Source organism: Bombina bombina, chromosome 1, assembly GCF_027579735.1.
Source record: "Bombina bombina isolate aBomBom1 chromosome 1, aBomBom1.pri, whole genome shotgun sequence".
NCBI lineage: Eukaryota > Metazoa > Chordata > Amphibia > Anura > Bombinatoridae > Bombina > Bombina bombina.
In genome coordinates this window covers 1,358,556,228-1,358,583,699 of record NC_069499.1, presented here as the reverse complement: position 1 = coordinate 1,358,583,699, position 27,472 = coordinate 1,358,556,228, and the positions used below count along the sequence as shown (strand labels likewise).

Genomic DNA, 27,472 nt, shown 5'->3' with positions numbered 1-27,472 from the left:
TAATCGATCATGAGCGCCATTCCACACAAAGATTATATTGTCTATATATCTGGACCAGTGGGAAATATGGGTAGTAAAGTGCTTAAGAGATTCATGAAACACTATTGTCTCTTCCCACCAGCCCAGATATATATTAGCGTATGTGGGGGCACACAAGGTACCCATAGCTGACCCACATACCTGCAGGTAAAACCTGTCATTGAATACAAAGAAAAACAGTCACAGATATCCAGCACAGGGAATGTATCAAGGTGTGCCAGCAACCAGGTTCCTGCCAGAACCCAACAATACAGCATAAACAAAGATGAAGCAGCACCACCAAATTCTTTCTTCAAGTTGCTTTATTCAGCTTGAGGAGTAGCCAGACCAAAAAATCATGATTTTTTTGGTCTGGCTACTTCTCAAGCTGAATAAAGCAACTTGAAGAAAGAATTTGGTGGTGCTGCTTCATCTTTGTTTATGCTATATTGAATACAAAGAAGTTGTGTGTTAATACAAATTCCAACAGTTTGATAATAAATTATTTTAATTCACATGACATATTGGGCTCTTTGGATAGAAAATAAGCAATTGCTTTACAGCCCCACTTTGTCTGAATGCTAGTGTAGAGAGATTCTACGTCACACGTGACAAGAATAGTCTCGGAATTGATTTCAACTTCTTGTATTTATTAAGGATATGCATCGTATCCCTTGTGTGGGAAGGGAGCGACTCAACTATATGTCTCAGTCTTACATCCACGTACTTACTTGCCTTCTCAGTAAGTGAGCCTATGCCTGACACTATTGGTCTCCCCGGTGGTTTGGTGAGACTCTTGTGTACTTTAGGAAGCAAGTAGAACGTGGCCACTCATGGTTCATTTACTTGTAAGAACCCAAATTCAGTAAGATCTATGATCTCATCAGCCAGAGCATCATTAATAAGTTTATTGTATTTACTTAGAAAATTCTCTGTGGGGTTACCTAAAAATCAGATACATATAATTTATTCGATAAGATACGACGAGTCCACGGATTCATCCTTTACTTGTGGGATATTATCCTCCTGCTAACAGGAAGTGGCAAAGAGCACCATAGCAGAGCTGTCTATATAGCTCCTCCCTTGACTCCACCCCCCAGTCATTCTCTTTGCCTACTCTAAGTAATAGGAAGGGTAAAGTGAAAGAGGTGATAAAATGTTAGTTTTTATTTTCTTCAAGCAAGAGTTTTTTATTTTAAATGGTACCGGTGTGTACTATTTTCCCTCAGGCAGCAGATGGATGAAGACTTCTGCCTGGAGGCTGATGATCTTAGCAGTTGTTACTGAGATCCAGAGCAGTTCCCACAGAATGGCTGAGGAGTACTTAAGAAACTTCAGTGTGAGGAACGTTTTTCATGCTATAAGCAGTGAGGTATGTTCAGTATTTTTTTTCTGGAGAGACTGTGTTATTTCAGAATTGGCTGACAGTATCGCCATGAGGGAGAGGGTAAGCAGTAATCCTAAAGTATATAAAAAGGGGTATTACTGGACTTGCATTTATGGGCTATACAAAAATTGTTGACATGTTTGAATGTTTGTGGGCAAACGTTTATATGTTGGGAGTGCAGTTAACGTTTTTTAAAAGAGACGTTTTTATGCTTTATAATGAGGGTACACATGGCTTCATTTCTGGGTTTCTGAATCCACATGGCTAGGTTTTAGACCGCTCTGGTGCGGTCAGTTTGGGCTGTAAGACATCGAGTGAGATGGGCGGGGCCTATTTTTGCGCCTCCGTTGCGCAGTTGTTTTTATCAAGCAAGCTCCTGATCCGGTGGGCCTTTGTGAGCTGTATTGGGCCAAAACGAAGGTTTATCCCGGTTTTACAGACCCCTGAGGGCAGGTAGGCGCCACAGCAGGGCTGTGGCGAGGTGCAGGGGGTGCTTTTTGTTGAAATAAACGTGTTTGTAATTTTCCGTTTTTTCCTGTAAGGGTTAAGTATTCCTTTCTTTGTGGGGCAAACTTAGCTGCAGTATTGGGATGCTTTTACCATAAAATTGGGACAATTTTATTGTTTTTAAGCAGTTCTGGAAAAATTGTATGCTTTTTTTCTCTTAAAGGCGCAGTACCGTTTTTTAAGATTGTTATTTTTTTACTAAATAAAGTGTTTTCAAGCCTGTTTGTGGTCATTACTAGCCTGTTGAACATGTCTGACATTGAGGAAAGCCAATGTTCCATGTGTTTAGAAGCCATTGTGGAACCCCCACTTTAAAATGTGTCCCTCGTGTACTGAAAGGGCCTTGCATTGCAAAGAACATATTTTAGCTGATAAAAGTATGTCGCAGGATGATTCTCAGTCAGAAGAGAATCAGGTTTTGCCATCTACTTCTCCCCAAGTGTCACAACCTTTAACGCCCGCACAAGCAACGCCAAGTACCTCTAGTGCGTCTAATTCTTTCACCCTGCAAGATATGGCCACAGTTATGTCTACTACCCTCACAGAGGTATTATCTAAGCTGCCTGGTTTGCAGGGGAAGCGCAGTAGGTCTGGTATGAGAGTAAATGCTGAGCCCTCTGACGCTTTATTAGCCATCTCCGATGTACCCTCACAATGCTCTGAATTGGGGGTAAGGGAATTGCTGTCTGAGGGAGAGCTTTCCGATTCAGGAAAGATGTTCCCTCAAACAGACTCCGATATGACGGCTTTTAAGTTTAAGCTTGAACACCTCCGCTTGTTGCTCAGGGAGGTTTTAGCGACTCTGGATGACTGTGACCCTATTGAGATTCCTCCAGAGAAATTGTGTAAAATGGATAGATATCTAGAGGTTCCTTCTTACACTAATGTTTTTCCGGTCCCTAAGAGGATTTCGAACATTGTTACTAAGGAGTGGGATAGACCAAGTATTCCGTTCTCCCCCCCCCCTCCTACTTTTAAGAAAATGTTTCCCATATCTGACACCATTCCGGATTCGTGGCAGACGGTCCCTAAGGTGGAGGGAGCTATTTCTACCCTGGCTAAGCGTACAACTATACCTATTGAGGACAGTTGTGCTTTCAAAGATCCTATGGATAAAAAATTAGCGGGTCTTCTAAAGAAAATATTTATTCATCAGGGTTTTCTTCTGCAACCTATAGCGTGCATTGTTCCTGTAACTACTGCAGCTGCTTTTTGGTTCAAGGCTCTAGAGGAGGCTCTTAAGGTTGAGACCCCATTAGAGGATATTTTGGATAGAATTAGGGCTCTCAAGCTAGCTAATTCTTTTATTACAGATGCCGCTTTTCAACTGGCTAAATTAGTGGCAAAACAATTCAGGTTTTGCCATTTTAGCGCGTAGAGCGTTATTGCTTAAGTCCTGGTCTGCTGATGTGTCATCAAAATCTAAGCTTTTAGCTATTCCTTTCAAGGGTAAGACCCTATTCAGGCCTGAACTGAAAGAGATCATTCCTATCCACAAAGATCATCACCAGTTCCTCAGGTTCGCCTTCCTGGACAAACATTACCAGTTTGTGGCTCTTCCCTTCGGGTTGGCCACAGCTCCCAGAATTGTCACAAAAGTACTAGGGTCCCTTCTGGCGGTTCTAAGGCCGCGGGGCATAGCAGTGGCGCCTTATCTGGACGATCACTTAATTCAGGCGTCAACTTACCAACTAGCAAAATCTCACACGGACATCGTGTTGGCTTTTCTAAGATCTCACGGGTGGAAGGTGAACGTACAAAAGAGTTCACTTATCCCTATCACAAGAGTTCCATTCCTGGGAACTCTGATAGATTCGGCAAACATGAAAATTTTTCTGACGGAGGTCAGAAAATCAAAGATTTTAAACACCTGCCGAGCACTTCATTCCATTCCTCGGCCGTCAGTGGCTCAGTGTATGGAGGTATTGGACTAATGGTAGCGGCAATGGACATAGTTCCGTTTGCTCGCTGGCATCTCAGACCACTGCAAATATGCATGCTCAAACAGTGGAATGGGGATTATGCAAATTTATCTCCTCAGATAAATCTGGATCAAGAGACTAGAGACTCTCTTCTTTGGTAGTTGTCACAGGATCATCTGTCCCAGAGAATGTGTTTCCGCAGGCCAGCTTGGGTCATAGTGACGACAGACGCCAGCCTATTGGGCTGGGGTGCAGTCTGGAATTCCCTGAAAGCACAGGGTGTGTGGACTCAGGAGGAGGCTCTCCTTCCAATAAATATTCTAGAACTGAGAGCGATATTCAACACGCTTCAGGCGTGGCCTCAGCTGGCTTGGGCCAGATTCATAAGATTCCAGTCGGACAATATCACGACTGTAGCATATATCAATCATCAAGGGGGAACAAAGAGTTCTCTAGCGATGATAGAGGTTTCCAAAATAATTTGATGGGCAGAGACTCACTCTTGCCATCTATCAGCAATCTATATCCCAGGAGTGGAGAACTGGGAAGCGGATTTTCTAAGTCGTCAGACTTTTCATCCGGGGGAGTGGGAGCTCCATCCGGAGGTGTTTGAACAATTGATTCATCAATGGGGCACACCAGAAGTGGATCTGATGGCATCTCGTCAGAATGCCAAACTTCCTTGCTACGGGTCCAGATCAAGGGATCCCCAAGCAGTACTGATAGATGCTCTAGCAGTACCTTGGTCGTTCAACCTGGCTTATGTGTTTCCACCTTTTCCTCTCCTTCCTCGTCTGAATCAAGCAGGAGAGGGCTTCGGTGATTTTGGCCACGCAGGACTTGGTATGCAGACCTGGTGGAAATGTCATCTCTGCCACCATGGACACTGCCACTTAGACAGGACTTTCTCATTCAAGGTCCGTTCCAGCATCCAAATCTATTTTCTCTGCGGCTGACTGCTTGGAGATTGAACGCTTGATTTTATCCAAGCGGGGATTCTCTGAGTCGGTCATAGATACCTTGGTTCAGGCTCAAAAGCCTGTTACTAGGAAAATTTACCATAAGATGGTGTAAATATCTTTATTGGTGCGAATCCAAAGGCTACTCATGGAGTAAGATCAGGATTCCTAGGATTTTGTCCTTTCTCCAAGAAGGATTGGAGAAGGGGTTATCAGCTAGTTCCTTAAAGGGACAGATATCTGCTTTATCAATTTTACTGCACAAGCGTCTGGCAGATGTTTTATCTTGGAAAGTTCTGTTTTTAGTTGCTATCTCTTCGGCTCGAAGAGTATCTGAACTATCTGCATTGCAATGTGACTCGCCTTATCTTGTTTTCCATTCTGATAAGGTGGTTTTGCGTACCAAACCTGGATTCCTTCCTTAGGTTGTTGCGAATAAGAATATTAATCAGGAAATTGTTGTTCCTTCTCTGTGTCCTAATCCTTCCTCTAAGAAGGAGCGTCTGTTACACAACTTGGACGTGGATCGTGCTTTGATGTTTTACTTGCAAGCGACCAAAGATTTCTGTCAAACATCTTCTCTGTTTGTTGTCTATTCTGGAAGACGTAGAGGTCTAAAAGCTACGGCTACCTCTCTTTCTTTTTGGCTGAAAAGTATCATCCGTTTGGCATACGAGACTGCTGGACAGCAGCCTCTTGAAAGGATTACAGCTCACTCTACTAGAGCGGTGGCTTCCACATGGGTTTTTAAAAATGATGCTTCTGTTGAACAGATTTGTAAGGCTGCGACTTGGTCTTCACTTCATACCTTTTCCAAATTTTCCAAATTTGATACTTTTGCTTCTTCGGAGGCTATTTTTGGGAGAAAAGTTCTTCAAGCAGTGGTGCCTTCTGTTTAGGCATCTGTCTTGTCCCTCCCGTTCATCCGTGTCCTGTAGCTTTGGTATTGTATCCCACAAGTAAAGGATGAATCCGTGGACTCGTTGTATCTTATAGAAGAAAAGTAAATTTATGCTTACCTGATAAATTGATTTCTTCTATGATACGACGAGTCCACGGCCCGCCCTGTCAATTAAAGACAGATTATATTTTTTGATTTAAAACTTCAGTCACCTCTGCACCTTTTAGTTTCTCCTTTTTCTTCCTATACCTTCGGTCGAATGACTGGGGGGGTGGAGTCAAGGGAGGAGCTATATAGACAGCTCTGCTGTGGTGCTCTTTGCCACTTCCTGTTAGCAGGAGGATAATATCCCACAAGTAAAGGATGAATCCGTGGACTCGTCGTATCATAGAAGAAATCAATTTATCAGGTAAGCATAAATTTACTTTTTTAAAAGGTTTATTAAGACCAGATTTATAAGGATGTTTGAGATTAGTTATCGGTCATATTTTATTCACTGACCATTGTGACATACTGAGCAAAAGATTATAGATCTAAACATCGCAATAATATGAGAAAAACTTAATACATTGTTGTTATTATGGTTACTGATAAGCAAATAGTTGTGGAGTCTTTTTAATAAAAGTATAGGATTTGAACTCAGTGGATATATCCGCTCACATAATCCTCAAATAGCGTACCCAATATTCTTTAAACTGTGACCACCTCATCATAGCACTTTTCTTTATCAAGTATTATTGTCAAATTGGTCATTTTATATCTGATGCAAACCCGATTAACTGTTAACTACAGTTTTTAATAGTATATATCTCAACGATTAGTCTTCTGTATCCTGGTATTTTGTAATTAGATAGCGTTACGGTTAGACCTGTCCAATGTAAACAGCAAGATCACTAGTTAACTCGCAGTTACTGTTACACGCCACCTGATGATGACGAGGTATGAGGGGTGTGTGAAAATGGCGGTTACTGAATTTAGCCATGACGCTTTTTATGTCCGGTTATAAGTCAGCTGACCGGTATGCTTCGGCTTGTTCAATTCACTTTGATACACAGCAGTAAACATTGAAAAATGCCAGTATACGGCTGAAACGCGTTTGAAACACTATTGGTATATTTGGACCATCCCTGTCACTCCTGTCACCTGAAGCCGACGCTTCCTGTTATCGGCCAGGAAACAGGGGAGTGACATACGGCTTTTACTAAAAGTTAGTTTTATTTGTTCATCCTTGTGAGTAGGATAGAGTGCTGATAACCCCTTTCTTCTCTTTCCCTGCATATAGAAAGGTATGCTTGTAATGTTCTGTTTTTTACACCAGTTACATGTTAAGTTCTGGTTTCTCTATTCCTATTTTCTAAATCACCCCATATCCCACATTTGTGCGCATCACAAAATCATAGTCAGTAGCTTATTGGAGATCTTTTTCCTGCTCGGTGGACATCTTACAATGGGCCTCAGATATTGTCTGAACTTGTTTAATTTTTGGAAGCCACGATCTTATGTTTCACTGTATTATTATGAATCAATACATTGCAGTGTATCCAGATACTCCAGCAGTGCTACCTTGTTTTAAATGTTTTTACACTTATCCCTTGTAGGATGCTATTTTTAACAATTTGGTATTAAAAGTTGTTTTATTTCTTGGTCCCTCTTAGTGGATTTACCTATGTGTTTAAGCGTGTGTCCATATAGTGGTTACTTTTCTTTTTTGATTATTCAGAAACCCAGGACCTTCTCATGAAGTAGCAGAAGATGTGTCCTATAATTTCAAGTTGGAGCACATAGACACTCTTTTGCAGGAAGTTTTTACTTGCCTTGGAAAGATTAGGGACCCTCCACCTGCAGACTAATAATCTGTGAAAACAATTGATAAGTTCTTTAAGGTAGCCTTTCCCGGTTCCTGATGCAGTTTCTGAGCTAATTAGCAAGGAATGGAGCAAATCAGGCATTCCCTTTGTTCTCTCTGCCAAATTAAAAAAACATGTTTAATATACCCTCTGATAAATTGGAGGTATGGGAGACTATTTTAAATTTGTAAGGTGCTATTTGACTTTGGCTAGGCAGAATACCATTCCTTTAGAGCAGCGGTTCCCAACCTGTGGTACGCATACCCCTGGGGGTACTTGCCAGACCGGTTGGTGGGTATGCAAAAATATTGTTGGTAATGGCGGAAGATGCGGGGGGGGGGCACTCTCAATGGGTCATCAACTAATAACCATCGTGGAACTGTGGAAGGAAGGATCGCTCAGCCAGAAAGTGACAAGTGAAGTCCTGGCCGGGCATATAGGCAGAATCAGATGGGTGTCAGTGTCACCAAACAGCTTAGCCTCCTGCTCCACCCACCCCGTGCCATGCACAAAATTTTGACTGCGAGTGCACAGTTAGAAGCGGCACTAAAGCAGCATAGCTGCATGGACATGTGTGGTAGAGCCGTGGAGGTTGCGAGTCACACAGGCAAGGCGGGTCTGCATCCCCAAATAAGTTATAGTCAGTGCCAGTAAGTAAAGTACTGCTGCTAGTGCTTGCTTGATTCAGATTGCTTTACTTTCAAATAAAAACACATAGTGGCTGGGTGGTTAATATCGATCTGATCTCACAAATTTAAATATTTATTTTTATGATCATTACACTTTGACTCCCCCCCAGGGCCGTGTACAGGGGCAACTAGGCTGCTGCCAGGGGCGCCAGCCACAAAGCAGGGCTCCTCCTGAGAATGAGATCTGAGCTTTAATCCTGTTGATACACGTACAGGTATAGCTTACCTCCCCTATAAAAAAGCACTTCCTTTATTTTGAGGGATGGGTGGGGGTAATGAAGAGAGGGGGTACTCATAAATGAAAAGCCTAATCAAGGGGTACGGGAGAGAAAAAAAGGTTGGGAACCACTGCTTTAGAGGACAGTACCTTTTATAAGGATTTGATGGACAGAAAACTTTAAGATTTCCTCAGGAGATCCGTTGGGCTGGCAGGCTATATGTTTTGCCAAGCTGTTTGACAACATCTCTGACCTTGTTTTCCAAAAAGCTTCCCTTAATAAAATCCAGGATTGTTTTAGGTTGTTCAAGACTGCAAGCAGTTTCATTTGTGATGCAACTGTTAAAAGAACTTGCATTAATAGAAATGAGTGCTGCTAAGACTATTCTGGCTAGAATAGCCTTAAGGCTCAATTCATGGTCTGCTGATATATTATCTAAAATCAGACTTCTTTCCCTCCCATTTCAGGAAAAAACCTTGTTTGGACCTGGAATGGAATCATTGCTACAGTCACTGGAGGTAAAGGAGCTCTCCCAGTCACTGGAGGTAAAGGAGCTCTCCTGCCACTAGACAAAAAAAAGGACAGGGTTAAGTCCGCTAGATGATTTCACTCCTTTCATCATTCCAAAACCCAAAGATCCTTCTCCACAGTAACTCAGAAGTCATACACCTCATGCCCACATGGAAGCCTGGTTTCCTCTTGGTCTAAGACCAAACAGAACAAAAAAACCTGTCCCATCCTTCAAATCAGCATGAAGGTGCGCCTCCCAACCCAGACTTTGCTCTGGTGGGGGGCACCCTGAACCTTTTTCAAGAAGCTTGGGAAAAATCTGTTCAAGATCCTTGGGTATTGAACATAATTTACCAGGGGTACCACATAGGCTTTTGGTGTCGCCCTCCTTTAGGAAAATTCCTTCTGTCTGATGTTCCTAAAGATCCTTTAAAGGCCTCAGCTTTCTTGGCAAGTGTAACAGACCTAGAAGCCATGGGAGTAATTACTCTGTTCATTAATTGCTTCATAGAAAGATGAGACTTACAAGCCGATCTTGGATCTGAAAACTCTGAACAAATTTCTGAACGTTCCAACTTTCAAAATGGAGACTTTTCAAACAATATTACTTTTAGTGCAGGAGGGTCAATTTATTCTAACATAGACTTGAAAGATTATTTACATATCCCTATTCACAGGGATCAAATACAATTCCTCAGATCTGCCTTTCTAAACAGACGTTGCTAATGTGTGCTACGCTTATTTGGTCTGGCAACAGCACAAATAATTTTATCAGAGGTTCTCTTTTGTCCTTAGTTCTGACTATAGACAAAAGTGTTAGTCCATAGTCAGAGCTCAGGGTTTAGCAGTAGCTCCTTAATTAGATGACATTCTGGTACAGGCATCTTTTCAGATGGCTCGAACATACAAACACATTTATTCAGTTCCTTCCTTCCCATGGTTGGAAAACCAACCTTCCAAAAGCTCTTTACTACCACAAACCAGAGCTGCCATTCTGAGCTTCATCATAGACTATATAACAATGAGACTATTACTATTTCATTGTAGTCTTGTCAACTTCACAGCTTGGGTATAGTATCCCACATATTATTGCTTGTGGGCTCTCACCATCTTATGAATAGAAAACAAATCTTATGCTTACCTGATAAAGTAATGTATTTCATAATGGTGAGAGTCCACGAGACCTGCCCTTATTTTTCATTAACAGTTGATAGCAATACAAGTTTGAACCCTGCTTTTCCTTTCCTACTTTCTTATTTTCTCCTTTGTCTTGACCATAAGTATGACTAAGGAGTCATGAGAAAGTGTGAGGATTTAAAGCTCTGTTGTGTGGAGTGTTTTGCCTCCTCTTGTAGGACTAGATTTTAATCCCACATGGGATGGCTTGTGGACTCTAACCATCATGAAATAAATTAATTTATTAGATATGCATACATTTTGCTTTTTAATCTACTTATTTAGAAAATTAGAATTTGTAAAAATGCAAACAGTATTTTAATGTTATTTAAGAAGTCCAAAATAATATGAAGCTTAAAGTGAAGGTAAACTTTGGTGAATGAAAGCCCGTTTTTTAAAAATACTATTTAAAACAGGGGCACTGTCATTCATCAAAGTTTACAAAGCAGCCGTTTTCATTAAAAACTTACCTCTCTTCTTTGCACAGCCAGAGCAGCTTCCCCCACCCGGAGATCCTCTCTTCAGACGTCAGCAATGACTAATCCAGCTTCCTCCAATCACTGCTTTCCCCCCAGGGTAGTCATTACCTGAGGCCATGCCGTTCATCAAAGTTTACCTTCACTTTAAATCAATTAGTGATTCCCTTAGGGCATCTGGTTTAATAGATAAATATTAGAGGGGATAAAGTACATCCTAGTCATGTGTCTTTAAGAGTGTAGACCTGTATCAGATATTACTTAAGAACCAGTGTACAGAAAAAGGTGAAGTATATTATTATGGCACTAAGTATAGTATTTGAGAAGATGCATTTTATAGATTTTAGCATTCAATTACAATGGCAGCATACATAATATGCAGTGGATAAATCTGACTTAGGTAAAGCCTAAGATCTAAAACCTATATGTATGTTGTGTGTGTGTGTTTTAAAATAACAGAAGAATATATTGGTTGACAGTTTTCACATTCTGGGATATGCACAGTTTCCTCTTATTTTTTTCAAGGGACATAAAAAGGAAATGTTTTCTTTCATGATTTAGAAAGAACATGCAATTTTAAACATCTTTCCAAATTACTTCTATGATCTAATTTGCTTCAGACTCTTGATATCCTTTGTTGATACGCATATCTAAATATGCTCAGTAGCTGCTGATTGGTGGCTGTACAGATGCCTCGTGTGATTGGCTCACCCATGTGCATTATTTCTTCAACAAAGGATATCTGAAGAATGAAGCAAATTATAATAATAATTTTGTTTAAAATTGTATTCTCTATATGAATCATGAAAGAAAAATGTTGGGTTTCCTGTCCCTTTAACCTAATAATATTTACTTGCTGCAGTTGGGGTACTGTGAGCAAATATTTTTTTGCCTGTAGAAGAGGGGGAGAGAGAATGTAACTTTAGTCCACTCTAACCTGAAACACTCAATACAGTTGTTAAAAAGCTGACATCACTGAACTGTGCAAGTCATGACCATATAGAAAATGACAATGATTAAGTAACTATCCCTACCAGGGTTTCCTCTTGGCCATATTTTGCACAGTTCAGTTCTTAGACAATTTATAATATGTGTTCTCATCTCACAGAGAACACTTCAGAACAGATATAAAATCTAGGTTTCAATATGACGGCAACAAATATTTAAAAGAAACTCAGTAGAAAGTCAATCATTTTCAGATCAATTACAGGAAAGGGAGACCATATATTTTGAAAGTATATTGCAAAGGGTTTTTTTTACTACACATAATTAAAAAAAAATATTTTACAATCTCACATGTTTTAATGTCCCTTTAATGGATTGGAAACAAAGCCCAAATTATCTGATCTCCCAAACAATGTTTTTCACAGGAATTTGCACAACTTGAAAGCAGGGGAGCATGCGGTTTAAATTGCTATTTGTATTGGGAGATTTTCTTTTTGTTGGCACTGTTGAAATATAAGCTTTCCAGCACATCAGGGGGTTAAACTAAAATACTTCATTGCCTGCTTAGTGCATAATATAACGAATATAATTTTTTTCTAATTGTTGTGCTTTAGACAATAAGAATGTGGAATTCAATTTGCTAATCCAAGAAGAGTTTTGTTTTTTAGGCAGGAAACCCTAATCCAAGACTCTTTGTACAAGAGTTATATATAGTAGGGTGAGATAATGTGGTGTTTACATTTAAATTATAGGGTGTATTATGTTTATTTCCACCATCCTAGTAAGTATACATTTGTGTTTTAACTCATCTTGACACTAGGAAAGTCCTGGCCTGATTTTTCAAGCTTTACTTTTATTTTTTGCTAAAGTACCATAGGACTAAGCAAACCGATACATTTGTAATTGGTTCTCATAGGTCTTTAATGTAATGAAAATTCCTGCTTGTGACCACATCAAAGAGTAGCGATATCTGAAATATTATTAAGCACAACTTATATAGATATTGAAAATGTGATACAATAAGTAGCTGTGAGTGAGAATAAATAAATATTCCGGCCGTTTCCATGGGGACATTGGGTAGACCCTGGAGACAGAACTTGGAGATATGCAAATAAAAGCATGGTCAAACCATGAAATTAAACCTGTTCTTAGTGGCAGTAATCAGGTACGGAAATTTTGACTTCCAAAAGATATAATCACTCCATGAGAAAATCCTGTGTCCTGCTGAGTAAAAAGATTGTTTTCTCATGCATGAAAACGGGGCTAGAAGTCAAATAACAAATTTTGAGACATAAAAGTAGCATAGCCCCAGGATATGCCCTGTACACATGAGTAGATTAAGTGTGGAAATATATTTCCTGTCCACTGCTCATCCTCTACTAAGTTCAAGTCTCCTTAGAAAAACTGCATAAGAGTCAGCGGTTTAAGCATTGGTGTGACACCATTCATATGATTAGATTTGCACACCTAAAGACTGACTGGTGTATATGAAAAAAAGTATTATGGTTATCAAAGCACAAGCTGAAATGATATTTAGTCATCTGTAATACAGAATAAGGAAAATGCAGAAGGTTTTATTGTAACAGGCTGAAGCCCAACTGCTGAGCATGAAGGGCCAAACAAAACCACAGGATTTATTTTAGTCTCTAAAAGGGACAGTAAAGTCAAAACCTTCATGATTCAGATTGATCACGCAATTTAACACAGCTTTCCAATTTACCTCTATTATCAAATTTGCTTTGTTTACTTTATATCCTTTGTTGAAGAGGAAAGCTAGCTAGGCTGAGAAGAGCTCAGGAGTGTGCATGTGTCTATAGCAGTCTATGGCAACAGTGTTTGTAACTATGTAAAACAAAGCTATAAACAATGTTGCAAACTTCTCACAGATGGCTTGAGACATGTATGCTCTGCTGAGCTCGTGTATGTTTACTCTTTAACAAGGGATATCAAGAGAACTAAGCACAATGTATAACAAAAGTAAATTGGAAAGTTGTTTACAATTTAATTTCTGACCAATCCTTTTAAGCTTAATTTTGACTATAATGCCCTTTTAATATATTAAACAATATAACTCAATATTTTGTAAAACTAAGCAATAATTATTACATCACAAGTATGAAAACAGATAAAGGCTCCAATGGTGCAGAAGATCACAACAATTGTTGTAAATTGTATCAATACCTCACTCTACAGAATGATACTCACAAAAGCGGCCCACTATGTGGCAGTGCAAGTCAAGCAGGCTGGATAGATCAGAGCCCACCAGCTGGCTCACTCCAGATTGTTGATATACCAATGGTTGAAAAAAATATATATTTAAAACTTTAAATATAATTTGCTTAAGCTTTAAATATATATTTTTTATCAATAAATAGTCCTCTATGCATAGAGGTTATTTTGTTTTTTATCTAAAACTGTGAGTTTTCTCCTGTTAAGTGTGGTCAGTCCACGGGTCATCATTACTTCTGGGATATTAACTCCTCCCCAACAGGAAGTGCAAGAGGATTCACCCAGCAGAGCTGCCATATAGCTCCTCCCCTCTACGTCACACCCAGTCATTCTCTTGCACCCAACTAATAGATAGGATGTGTGAGAGGACTGTGGTGATTATACTTAGTTTTATACCTTCAATCAAAAGTTTGTTATTTTATAACAGCACCGGAGTGTGTTGTTCCTTCTCTGGTAGAATTTGAAGAAGAATCTACCTGAGTTTTTTGTATGATTTTAGCCGGCGTAGTTAAGATCATATTGCTGTTCTCGGCCATCTGAGGAGTGAGGTAAACTTCAGATCAGGGGACAGCGGGCAGGTTAACCTGCAAAGAGGTATGTAGCAGCATATTATTTTCTGACAATGGAATTGACTGAGAAAATTCTGCCATACCGATATAATGTAAGCTCAGCCTTAAATGCAGTAGTAGCAACTGGTATCAGGCTGTCATGTATGTATATTTACACTTCAGTATTCTGGGGAATGGCACTTCACTGGGATAATACTGTATGCATAAGACTTTAGCCTAATTTGCAGTGACTAGCAACAGGCTTCTAATGACATTTCATTTATTTGATGTTAAACGTTTTTTGCTGGCATGTTAAATCGTTTAATTTTCTGAGGTACTGGGTGAAAAAATGTTTTTGGGCACTGTTTTTTCCACTTGGCATTCGTTTTATTTAATTTAAGACAGTTTACTGATCTCCCTCACTGTTGTGTGTGAGGGGGAGGGGCCTATTTTGGCGCTTTTGCTACGCATCAAAAAATTCAGTCAGAAGTCTCTTGTCTTCCCTGCATGATCCGGTTCGTCTCTACAGAGCTCAGGGGTCTTCAAAACTTATTTTGAGGGAGGTAATCACTCACAGCAGAGCTGTGAGATTGTAACTGACTGTGATAAAAAACGTTTATTTCTGTACTTTTTTTCTGCTATTCAGGGTTAGTTATCCATTACTAATGGGGGCAATCCTTTGCTAAAATTGTGTTTTTACCGGAAAGAATTTGATGTTATAGTTTCTCAAGTTTATTATTTCTCAACTGTCATAACTTTTTTCTGTGCTTCTTAAAGGCACAGTACGTTTTCATATTATTTGTAAATTGCTTTGAAAAGTATTTCCAAGTTGCTAGTTTATTTGCTAGTGTGTTAAACATGTCTGATTCAGAGGAATATCTCTGTGCTATATGTGCTAAAGCCAAAGTGGAGCCCAATAGAAATTTATGTACTAATTGCATTGATGCTACTTTAAATAAAAGTAAATCTGTACAAATTGAACATATTTCACCAAACAACGAGGGGAGAGTTATGCCGACTAACTCGCCTCACGTGTCAGTGCCTGCATCTCCTGCTCGGGAGGTGCGTGATATTGTAGCGCCGAGTACATCAGGGCGGCCATTACAAATCACATTACAGGATATGGCTAATGTTATGACTGAAGTTTTGGCTAAATTACCAGAACTAAGAGGTAAGCGTGATCACTCTGGGGTGAGAACAGAGTGCGCTGTTGATAATAGGGCCATGTCTGATACTGCGTCACAGTATGCTGAACATGAGGACGGAGAGCTTCAATCTGCAGGTGACGGTTCTGATCCCAATAGAATGGATTCAGACATTTCTAATTTTAAGTTTAAACTCGAAAACCTCCGTGTACTGTTAGGGGAGGTATTAGCAGCTCTGAATGATTGTAACACCGTTGCAATCCCAGAGAAATTATGTAGGCTGGATAGATACTATGCGGTACCGGCGAGTACTGACGTATTTCCTATACCTAAGAGGCTTACAGAGATAATTACTAAGGAGTGGGATAGGCCCGGTGTTCCCTTTTCCCCCCCTCCTGTGTTTAGAAAAATGTTTCCAATAGACGCCACCACACGGGACTTATGGCAGACGGTCCCTAAGGTGGAGGGAGCGGTTTCTACTCTGGCTAAGCGTACCACTATCCCGGTGGAGGATAGCTGTGCCTTTTCAGATCCAATGGATAAAAAAATTAGAGGGTTACCTTAAGAAAATGTTTGTTCAACAAGGTTTATATTGCAACCCCTTGCATGTATTGCGTCTGTCACGGCCGCGGCCGCTTTTTGGTCCGAGTCCCTGGAAGAGACTCTTGACTCAATAACTATAGATGAGATTTCAAACAAGCTTAAGACACTTAAGCTAGCTAATTCATTTATTTCGGATGCCGTAGTACATTTAACTAAACTTACGGCTAAGAATTCCGGATTCGCCATTCAGGCACGCAGAGCACTGTCGCTCAAATCCTGGTCAGCTGACGTTACTTCTAAATCTAAATTACTTAACATACCTTTCAAAGGGCAGACCTTATTCGGGCCCGGGTTGAAAGAGATTATCGCTGACATTACAGGAGGTAAAGGCCATGCTCTGCCTCAAGACAGAGCCAAACCTAAGGCTAGACAGTCTAATTTTCGTTCCTTTCGTAATTTCAAAGCAGGAGCAGCATCAACTTCCTCTGCACCAAAACAGGAAGGAGCTGTTGCTCGCTACAGACAAGGCTGGAGACCTAACCAGTCCTGGAACAAGGGCAAGCAGGCCAGGAAACCTGCTGCTGCCCCTAAGACAGCATGAATTGAGGGCCCCCGATCCGGGAACGGATCTAGTGGGGGGCAGACTTTCTCTCTTCGCCCAGGCTTGGGCAAGAGATGTCCAGGATCCCTGGGCGTTAGAGATCATATCTCAGGGATATCTTCTGGACTTCAAATCCTCTCCCCCAAAAGGGAGATTTCATCTGTCAAGGTTGTAAACAAACCAAATAAAGAAAGAGGCGTTTCTACGCTGTGTACAAGATCTTTTACTAATGGGAGTGATCCATCCGGTTCCGCGGTCGGAACACGGACAAGGGTTTTACTCAAATTTGTTTGTGGTTCCCAAAAAAGAGGGAACTTTCAGGCCAATCTTGGATTTAAAGATCCTAAACAAATTCCTAAGAGTTTCATCGTTCAAAATGGAAACTATTCGGACAATTCTACCCATGATCCAAAAGGGTCAGTACATGACCACAGTGGATTTAAAGGATGCTTACCTTCACATACCGATTCACAAGGATCATTACCGGTATCTAAGGTTTGCCTTCCTAGACAGGCATTACCAGTTTGTAGCTCTTCCATTCGGATTAGCTACGGCTCCAAGAATCTTCACAAAGGTTCTGGGTGCACTTCTGGCGGTACTAAGACCGCGAGGAATTTCGGTAGCTCCGTACCTAGACGACATTCTGATACAAGCTTCAAGCTTTCAAACTGCCAAGTCTCATACAGAGTTAGTACTGGCATTTCTAAGGTCGCATGGATGGAAGGTGAACGAAAAGAAGAGTTCTCTCTTTCCACTCACAAGAGTTCCCTTCTTGGGGACTCTTATAAATTCTGTAGAAATGAAGATCTACCTGACAGAAGACAGGTTAACAAAGCTTCAAAATGCATGCCGTGTCCTTCATTCCATTCAACACCCGTCAGTGGCTCAATGCATGGAGGTAATCGGCTTGATGGTAGCGGCAATGGACATAGTACCCTTTGCACGCCTACATCTCAGACCGCTGCAATTGTGCATGCTAAGTCAGTGGAATGGGGATTACTCAGACTTGTCCCCTACTCTGAATCTGGATCAAGAGACCAGAAATTCTCTTCTATGGTGGCTTTCTCGGTCACATCTGTCCAGGGGGATGCCATTCAGCAGGCCAGATTGGACAATTGTAACAACAGACGCCAGCCTACTAGGTTGGGGCGCTGTCTGGAATTCTCTGAAGGCTCAGGGACAATGGAATCAGGAGGAGAGTCTCCTGCCAATAAACATTCTGGAATTGAGAGCAGTTCTCAATGCCCTTCTGGCTTGGCCCCAGGTTAACAACTCGGGGGTTCATCAGGTTTCAGTCGGGACAACATCACGACTGTAGCTTACATCAACCATCAGGGAGGGACAAGAAGCTCCCTAGCAATGATGGAAGTATCAAAGATAATTCGCTGGGCAGAGTCTCACTCTTGCCACCTGTCAGCAATCCACATCCCGGGAGTGGAGAACTGGGAGGCGGATTTCCTAAGTCGTCAGACTTTTCATCCGGGGGAGTGGGAACTTCATCCGGAGGTCTTTGCCCAAATTCTTCGACGTTGGGGCAAACCAGAGATAGATCTCATGGCATCTCGACAGAACGCCAAGCTTCCTTGTTACGGGTCCAGATCCAGGGATCCGGGAGCGGTTCTGATAGATGCTTTGACAGCACCTTGGACCTTCGGGATGGCTTATGTGTTTCCACCCTTCCCGATGCTTCCTCGATTGATTGCCAGAATCAAACAGGAGAGAGCATCGGTGATTCTAATAGCGCCTGCGTGGCCACGCAGGACTTGGTATGCAGATCTAGTGGACATGTCATCCTGTCCACCTTGGTCTCTGCCTCTGAGACAGGACCTTCTGATCCAGGGTCCCTTCAAACATCAAAATCTAATTTCTCTGAAGCTGACTGCTTGGAAATTGAACGCTTGATTTTATCAAAACGTGGTTTTTCTGAGTCAGTAATTGATACCTTAATACAGGCTAGGAAGCCTGTTACCAGAAAGATTTACCATAAAATATGGCGTAAATACTTATATTGGTGCGAATCCAAGAGTTACTCATGGAGTAAGGTTAGGATTCCTAGGATATTGTCTTTTCTACAAGAAGGTTTAGAAAAGGGTTTATCCGCTAGTTCCTTAAAGGGACAGATTTCAGCTCTGTCCATTCTTTTACACAAACGTCTGTCAGAGGTTCCGGACGTTCAAGCTTTTTGTCAGGCTTTAGCTAGGATCAAGCCTGTGTTTAAAACTGTTGCTCCCCCATGGAGTTTGAACTTAGTTCTTAATGTTTTACTAGGTGTTCCGTTTGAACCCCTTCATTCCATTGATATCAAGCTGTTATCTTGGAAAGTTCTGTTTTTAATGGCTATTTCCTCGGCTCGAAGAGTCTCTGAGTTATCTGCCTTACATTGTGATTCTCCTTATCTGATTTTTCATTCAGACAAGGTAGTTCTGCGTACTAAACCTGGGTTCTTACCTAACGGTGGTCACTAACAGGAATATCAATCAAGAGATTGTTGTTCCATCTTTGTGTCCTAATCCTTCTTCGAAGAAGGAACGTCTTCTACACAATCTAGATGTAGTCCGTGCCCTGAAATTTTATCTACAGGCAACTAAGGATTTTCGACAAACGTCTTCCCTGTTTGTCGTTTATTCTGGTCAGAGGAGAGGTCAAAAAGCTTCGGCTACCTCTCTCTCTTTTTGGCTTTGTAGCATAATACGTTTAGCCTATGAGACTGCTGGACAGCAGCCTCCTGAAAGAATTACAGCTCATTCTACTAGAGCTGTGGCTTCCACTTGGCCTTTAAGAATGAGGCTTCTGTTGAACAGATTTGCAAGGCTGCAACTTGGTCTTCTCTTCATACTTTTTCCAAATTTTACAAATTTGACACTTTTGCTTCTTCGGAGGCTGTTTTTTGGGAGAAAGGTTCTTCAGGCAGTGGTTCCTTCCGTATAAAGAGCCTGCCTGTCCCTCCCGTCATCCGTGTACTTTAGCTTTGGGTATTGGTATCCCAGAAGTAATGATGACCCGTGGACTGACCACACTTAACAGGAGAAAACAAAATTTATGCTTACCTGATAAATTCCTTTCTCCTGTAGTGTGGTCAGTCCACGGCCCGCCCTGTTTTTATGGCAGGTCTAAATTTTTAAATTATACTCCAGTCACCACTGCACCCTTTGGCTTCTCCTTTCTCGTTGGTTCTCGGTCGAATGACTGGGTGTGACGTAGAGGGGAGGAGCTATATGGCAGCTCTGCTGGGTGAATCCTCTTGCACTTCCTGTTGGGGAGGAGTTAATATCCCAGAAGTAATGATGACCCGTGGACTGACCACACTACAGGAGAAAGGAATTTATCAGGTAAGCATAAATTTTGGGTTTTTTACCTTTATTTCAACTGTGGATCTGGTACCTGTTTGCCTGAGTGAGCTAGCTGGTGGGCTCATATTAACCCAGCTTGTTTGACTTGCACTGCAATATAGTGCGCCACTTTTCAACCATTGGTATATCCACGATCTGGAGTAAGCCAGCTGGTGGACTCTGATCTATCCAGCCTGCTTGACTTGCACTGCCACATAGTGGGCCACTTTTGTGAGTATCATTCTGTAGAGTGATGTTTTGATACAATTTCCAACAATTGTTGTGATCTTCTGCACCATTGGAGAGCCTTTTTCTGTTTTTTCATATTTGCAGTTCCTCCACTTTGTTCCAAGAAGAGCTGATCCTAGTGTATCTCTCCTTAACCATCGACGGAAGCCTCTAGAGGGCGCCTTTGTCCTGAGGGACCATCTTTGATGGACTTTATTTGGCGATTATATCACAAGGCCAGAGTATTAACATGATGCAGCACAGTGTTCATTCAAGTAAATGTTTAAAACACACCTATACACTATGTTAAGAAGTACTAGAGAAACTATTTGTTTGTCTTTCATTTCATAATGTCAGAAAAGCCATAAAGATGAATTTATGTGCCTTATAGTTTAGCCCCTATAAGACTATAGTTTCCTTATTTGTTAGCCATCGTGAAGTCTCTGTGGAACAGTTGTACAAGACAGATATTTGGTCTTATTAGATGCCTTTAAAAAAAAAATTAAATGTGTATTCCTTCAATTGCAAGCAGCCTTGGTGTTGTAGAGTTTTTCTGCATACATGTGTGTAGGACAGATATTTTATTTCAGTCTTGTTTTAATATGAGTAAATATGGCTTTTACCCACCAGTTACAAATATGACTCTAAATATGACACTACCACTGTTCCAGTATCTCATGGTGAGACCAACAAAGGCCAAGACACATTTTAAGTGGGAATGCCCTCTCTCTCTCTGTTGCCTTATTTTATGGTCTTATGGTAGACAAACTCTTCATTAAGTCCCATAAGGGGCAGAGGCATAACTGGCGCTCACTGGAACCCAGGTCAAAGTCTGTGGCAGGGCCCCACTCATTTGAACAGAACCCCTTTCAAAGCATATCTAATGGAATATATATATACATGCACACACATACAAGAGGGAGTTGATATACAACCTAGCAAACACTCCTTATAAACACTACAGCACTAATAAAAACACAACCGCAAACTGCTTGCTCTCTGTTCAGAACTTTCTTTTTCACGGTTGTTTTTCAGTCACCACAAGCTTATTGGCCTCTAGTTGTCCTCTGTGAAAGAGTTGCAATTTAAAAAACTGCAGCCGGCTAAACAAGCTGCTCTGAAATCTGGTTCTACTTGAGCAGAAGCAGACGAGCCCCCAAAAAGGATGGGCCAGGTAGCAGTGGAGACCCCTGTAGTTATGCCACTGATAAGGGGTGTATTTAATTAGTTCAGGAAGCCATTCTGTCAATAGGACTGTTCACAGAGGCATTTACTCTGATGTACCATTCAATCAGCATGCTATTGATAATGGGCAATTCGCCCCACATCATTTCGATTTAAAGGTGAGATTGCACCAAACAGCTTTTGCATCTGTATCTTTGCTACCTGATCTGTGTATGTATTTTTAGTATATTATTGTGAGCTATGATCTATTATAAAACTAAGACCTTCAAGTGGATTCATTTTTATTTATTTTTTTTACAGATAGTGACTTATCCACCGGACTTTTGCTATATTCTCTTGTTTTATTATGTCTTTGGGTGCAAACAGTAGATTACTTGTCTCATATTCCACACGTTTAGTTTTTCTCAAGCAAGTTCTATATGAAGGGATCTTTATGTGCAGGAGTTGTTCTAAGGTTACTAACTAATGCAGCAAGTGTTGCTGATGGCGACTCCACCTTTAAATCTGATTATATAGAAGAAGGGGAAGAAGCTGGGCAGATCAGGAGATTATATATAGGATTTTTACTATGAAGTTTGAATGTATGTTTTGGAATATTACAGTATCAACTGGGTTTGGTAGCCTGGCCATATAAAAAAAAATTGTTGGTGTATATTAACACTTACAGTAATCCTAGGTTTTCTTCAACCAATTTTTGTTATTCAGTAGTTTAAAATCCTTCTTTGCACAAACCTTTAAACTGGGTATCTAGAAGAAAAATATTAGACAACTCAAGTTTGTTAGGACCTAAGTTTGAGCTTGGGTATATCCACATTGTAAACATAACCAATTAATAAGATGATATGCGTCCACTAGATGGAGCTATTGGATCTACTATAGGCAGTAAATGTGTCTAATTTGCGTCTTGTATAAATTGAGGGTAGTTCACTATTATCTATTACACATAGATAATTGAGTATAAATACTTTCCATGCTAAGAAAATAACTAAAGTGAAATACATTACCTTTATTCCGGAATCGCGATGGAAATGTAGACCAGGCTTTTAAACGACTAGGTTCCTACCTCTTGCTAATAGTCATGAATGCTTGCTTTACAGTTATGTCTTCTTGTGTCAATAAAGGTGGTGTTGTAACGTTATTTTCATAGCACAAAAGTAATCTTGTCTGCAATACAGCTCTTTTTCATTGTTTTATTAGGTTTACATTTGCTTCTTTAAAGGAATAGGAAAGTAAAAATTAAACCTGCATGATTCAGATAGAGCAGGTCATTTTAAAACACTTTTAAATTCAAATGCGGTTCATTCTCTTGGTATAACTAGAAGTAACCTTTTTGCGCACGTCTGGTTGCACTCTTTTATGAGTTAAATGTAAAAAGTTATCTCACTTGAGCTAACCAGACACACAAAAAGCAGAACTTAGGATATTGCATCTGCTATAACCTATTCCTCCATAAAAGTCAATGGAGCAAAAAAAGTGTGTGGGGGGAACACTCGCGCGAACGAACGCGAAAACCCGATATCGCTTGCGCACTAACGTTTGCTTTCCACTCGTAATCATATCACTATGTTTATGTCTCAGTCAGGAAACACAGATTTATGTATGTTCTTATACACGTATCTGTATTTATATACAGTTTTGTGTAGGGTTACCAGGTGTCAATAAATAAACTTATTTTAGCAGGCTGTCCAGTAAAATATATACAACAATACTGGACAATTTCTAACTTTAAACTTAAATTTGTCTAATTCAGACAGAATATGCCATTTTAAACAACTTTCCAATTCCAACTTCTTTTATCAAATTTGTTGTGTTCTCTTTTGTTACAAGCATAGGAAGGCTCAGGAGCATCAGTGCAGTTCTGGAAGCTAGCTGCTGATTGGTGGCTGCACATATATGCCTCTTGTCATTGGTTAACTCTATATGTTCAGCTAGCTCCCAGTAGTGCATTTCTGCCCTCAAGCCTACCTAAGTTTACTCTTCAATAAAGCATAGCAAAAGAACAAAGTTAATTTGAATAAAACAAGTAAAGTTGAACATTTTTAAATTGTAAGCTCTGTAAAAGTTTAATGTTCACTTTATTGTCCCTTTAAATGTCCCCTAAGTGGCAGCTAAATCTTAAAGGTATCCTATGCCTCTGCATTAAAATGTGTAGTTAAAGGGTATATATCTTACTGACAGTCATGAGCACTGGTTACATGTAGCATTTGGGGTAAAATCCATGATTGGTATAAAACCACTTCTCTGTGTGTGTTACTAGCAGTCAAGAGGGGGTCAAATCATCTCTGGCAGCCAATTGAATAAAATCACTGCAAAGTTGTGAAAAATATATATTGGAGTCAAGTGTGGGGCCTATGATGAGGCCATAGGGGCTGAAATATCAATGTCTGTCCGACATATACTCTGTAGCGTATCATGTCCGGCAGACATTGCTGAATGCCGACAGCGTATCATTGTGAACTGCTTGTGAAATGCTGCCCCCTGCGGATTTGCAGCCAATCGTCCGCTAGCAGGGGGTGTCAATCAGCCCGATCATATGAGATCGGGCGGATTGATGTCCGAAGCCTCAGAGCAGACGGACCAGTTATAGAGCAGCGGTCTTAAGACAGCTGCTTCATAACTGCTGTTTCCAGCGAGCCGTTCAGCCCTTTATTATTATTATTATCAGGTATTTGTAGAGCGCCAACAGATTCCGCAGCGCTGACAAATCGACCCCATAGTGTGACCTTACCAGATGCAAGGTCATCAAGTATTTTTGTGGCAAACAGCTGGCAACTCTCGTTTTGTGTGTAGTTCAGATAGACAATCTGTTTTTGCTGGTAAAGTGTAATAGTCAGGAACCTTGGAAGACGAATCTAAAAATTCCTAAGCTCATTGTACCTATTTCATGACTGTGTGTATGAAATCTACACTAATGCATACGCACCTTTAAAAGGATAGTAAAGTCCAAATTAAACTTTCATGATTCTCATTGGGCATGTCATTTTAAACTTCTTTCTAGTTTACTTTTATCATCAAATTTGCTTTGTTCTCTTGGTATTCTTGGTTGAAAGCTAAACCTAAGTAGGCTCATATGCTAATTTCTAAACCCTTGAAGACCGCCACTTTTATCTGAATGCATTTGACAGTTTTTCACAGTTAGAGGGCAATAGTTTGTGTCTCATAAAAATAACATTGTGCTCACGCACTTGAAGTTATTTAAGAGTCAGCACTAATTGCCTGAAATGCAAGTCTGTCAAAAGATCTGAGATAAGGAGGGCAGTCTGCAGAAGCTTAGATACAAGGTAATTACAGAGGTAAAAAGTATATTTCTATAACAGTGTTGGTTATGCAAAATTGGGGAATGGTAAATAAAGGGGTTATCTATCTTTTTGAACAATAACAGTTTTTGGTGTTTACTAACCCTTTTAACATTAAAGCCCTTTTCATGCTACCTTATGATTTCCCTAACTCTCTATTTTGTTATCCCTCAGACCTGCCCCTCCGCCTCCAGGTATAACTAGAACACCCCGTGTGTAGCCGATGCAAGTTTTACATGGACATGGAAAGACAGTATTACTGTGGACACAGACCCTGCCCCCTGCGACTGGGGAATTTAAAGACCCTCAATATCAGCAAGTGGGGAAGGGTAACGAGCAAAGATATTTAAATGACACTTTAGCTGCTGTGAGGTCATTGAATACTTTACAGACTAAGACTTTTGTCTTCCTTACTGCCTGGGTTTACCTCTGGCTGGGCTTATGGGGACATCAGGTGACCCCCAAATCATGATGACAAAGCCCCTGCTGTATATTGCTTGTCATCCTCAGGGACCGTGTGTGTGGACGTGTGCGCGTAGGCAAGTGTGTGTGTGTGCACATGCGTGTGTGTGGATGTGTGCGCGTGGGCAAGTGTGTGCACATGCGTGTGTGTGGACGTGTGCGCATGGGCATGTGTGTGCTGGGCTGCTAAGTATATGTGTGTGTTATTATGTACAGGATTTGTGTACAAGTAAGTGCATAAGGGAAGAGGTGAATGAATGAATATTTGTATTGCTGGTAAAGTGTAATTGTCAGGAACCCTGCAAGACGTACTCTTATCACATAAGAGTGATAATCCAATAGCTGTTCATTTTAATGCAGATTATGGATAAAGGGAATTTGTTGGATAATAAAATGGAAGCTGGAATTTCCACTGAAAGATTAAACATTTTTTAAAGGTGTTTGTCTCATTTTTTTGTCTCATTGTCTTCCCTGAACCAGTTTACTAATCTGCTTTTAATTGTCTATGTGTAATATTAAAGGGACATTGTACACTAGATTTCTCCAACATAGGTGTGTCCGGTCCACGGCGTCATCCTTACTTGTGGGATATTCTCTTCCCCAACAGGAAATGGCAAAGAGCCCAGCAAAGCTGGTCACATGATCCCTCCTAGGCTCCGCCTACCCCAGTCATTCTCTTTGCCGTTGTACAGGCAACATCTCCACGGAGATGGCTTAGAGTTTTTTTTAGTGTTTAACTGTAGTTTTCATTATTCAATCAAGAGTTTGTTATTTTGAAATAGTGCTGGTATGTACTATTTACTCAGAAACAGAAAAGAGATGAAGATTTCTGTTTGTATGAGGAAAATGATTTTAGCAACCGTCACTAAAATCCATGGCTGTTCCACACAGGACTGTTGAGAGCAATTAACTTCAGTTGGGGAACAGTGTGCAGTCTCTTGCTGCTTGAGGTATGACACATTCTAACAAGACGATGTAATGCTGGAAGCTGTCATTTTCCCTCTGGGATCCGGTAAGCCATGTTTATTACGATTGTAAATAAGGGCTTCAAAAAGGGCTTATTAAAACTGTAGACTTTTTTTGGGGCTAAATCGATTGATTATTAACACATATTTAGCCTTGAGGAATCATTTTATCTGGGTATTTTTGATATAATAATATCGGCAGGCACTGTTTTAGACACCTTATTCTTTAGGGGCTTTCCCAAAGCATAGGCAGAGCCTCATTTTCGCGCCGGTGTGGCGCACTTGTTTTGAGAGGCATGGCATGCAGTCGCATGTGAGAGGAGCTCTGATACTTAGAAAAGACTTTCTGAAGGCGTCATTTGGTATCGTATTCCCCTTGGGGCTTGGTTGGGTCTCAGCAAAGCAGATACCAGGGACTGTAAAGGGGTTAAAGTTCAAAACGGCTCCGGTTCCGTTATTTTAAGGGTTAAAGCTTCCAAATTTGGTGTGCAATACTTTTAAGGCTTTAAGACACTGTGGTGAAAAATTGGTGAATTTTGAACAATTCCTTCATGTTTTTTCGCAATTGCAGTAATAAAGTGTGTTCAGTTTAAAATTTAAAGTGACAGTAACGGTTTTATTTTAAAACGTTTTTTGTACTTTGTTCTCAAGTTTATGCCTGTTTAACATGTCTGAACTACCAGATAGACTGTGTTCTGAATGTGGGGAAGCAAGAATTCCTATTCATTTAAATAAATGTGATTTATGTGACAATGACAATGATGCCCAAGATGATTCCTCAAGTGAGGGGAGTAAGCATGGTACTGCATCATTCCCTCCTTCGTCTACACGAGTCTTGCCCACTCAGGAGGCCCCTAGTACATCTAGCGCGCCAATACTCCTTACTATGCAACAATTAACGGCTGTAATGGATAATTCTGTCAAAAACATTTTAGCCAAAATGAACACTTATCAGCGCAAGCGCGACTGCTCTGTTTTAGATACTGTAGAGCATGACGACGCTGATATTAATATTTCTGAAGGGCCCCGAACTCAATCTGATGGGGCCAGGGAGGTTTTGTCTGAGGGAGAAATTACTGATTCAGGGATCATTTCTCAACAAGCTGAACCTGATGTGATTGCATTTAAATTTAAGTTGGAACATCTCCGCATTCTGCTTAAGGAGGTATTATCCACTCTGGATGATTGTGACAAGTTGGTCATCCCAGAGAAACTATGTAAAATGGACAAGTTCCTAGAGGTGCCGGGGCTCCCAGAAGCTTTTCCTATACCCAAGCGGGTGGCGGACATTGTTAATAAAGAATGGGAAAGGCCCGGTATTCCTTTCGTCCCTCCCCCCATATTTAAAAAATTGTTTCCTATGGTCGACCCCAGAAAGGACTTATG

At 40.7% G+C, this 27,472-nt stretch overlaps 1 protein-coding gene across 6 annotated transcripts in view; it reads left to right on the top strand.

Moving 5' to 3' along the window:
- ADAM15 (ADAM metallopeptidase domain 15) overlaps window positions 1-25,561 on the top strand; it is a 288,661-nt gene extending 263,100 nt beyond the window's left edge. For all 6 annotated transcript variants that reach the window (XM_053703491.1, XM_053703477.1, XM_053703467.1 and 3 more), the window contains one exon: window positions 24,834-25,561. In XM_053703491.1, coding sequence (XP_053559466.1) covers window positions 24,834-24,879 — 46 coding nt within the window. In that variant the 3' untranslated portion in view covers window positions 24,880-25,561. The remainder of the gene's footprint in view (window positions 1-24,833) is intronic.
- The last annotated feature ends 1,911 nt before the right edge of the window (window positions 25,562-27,472 follow it).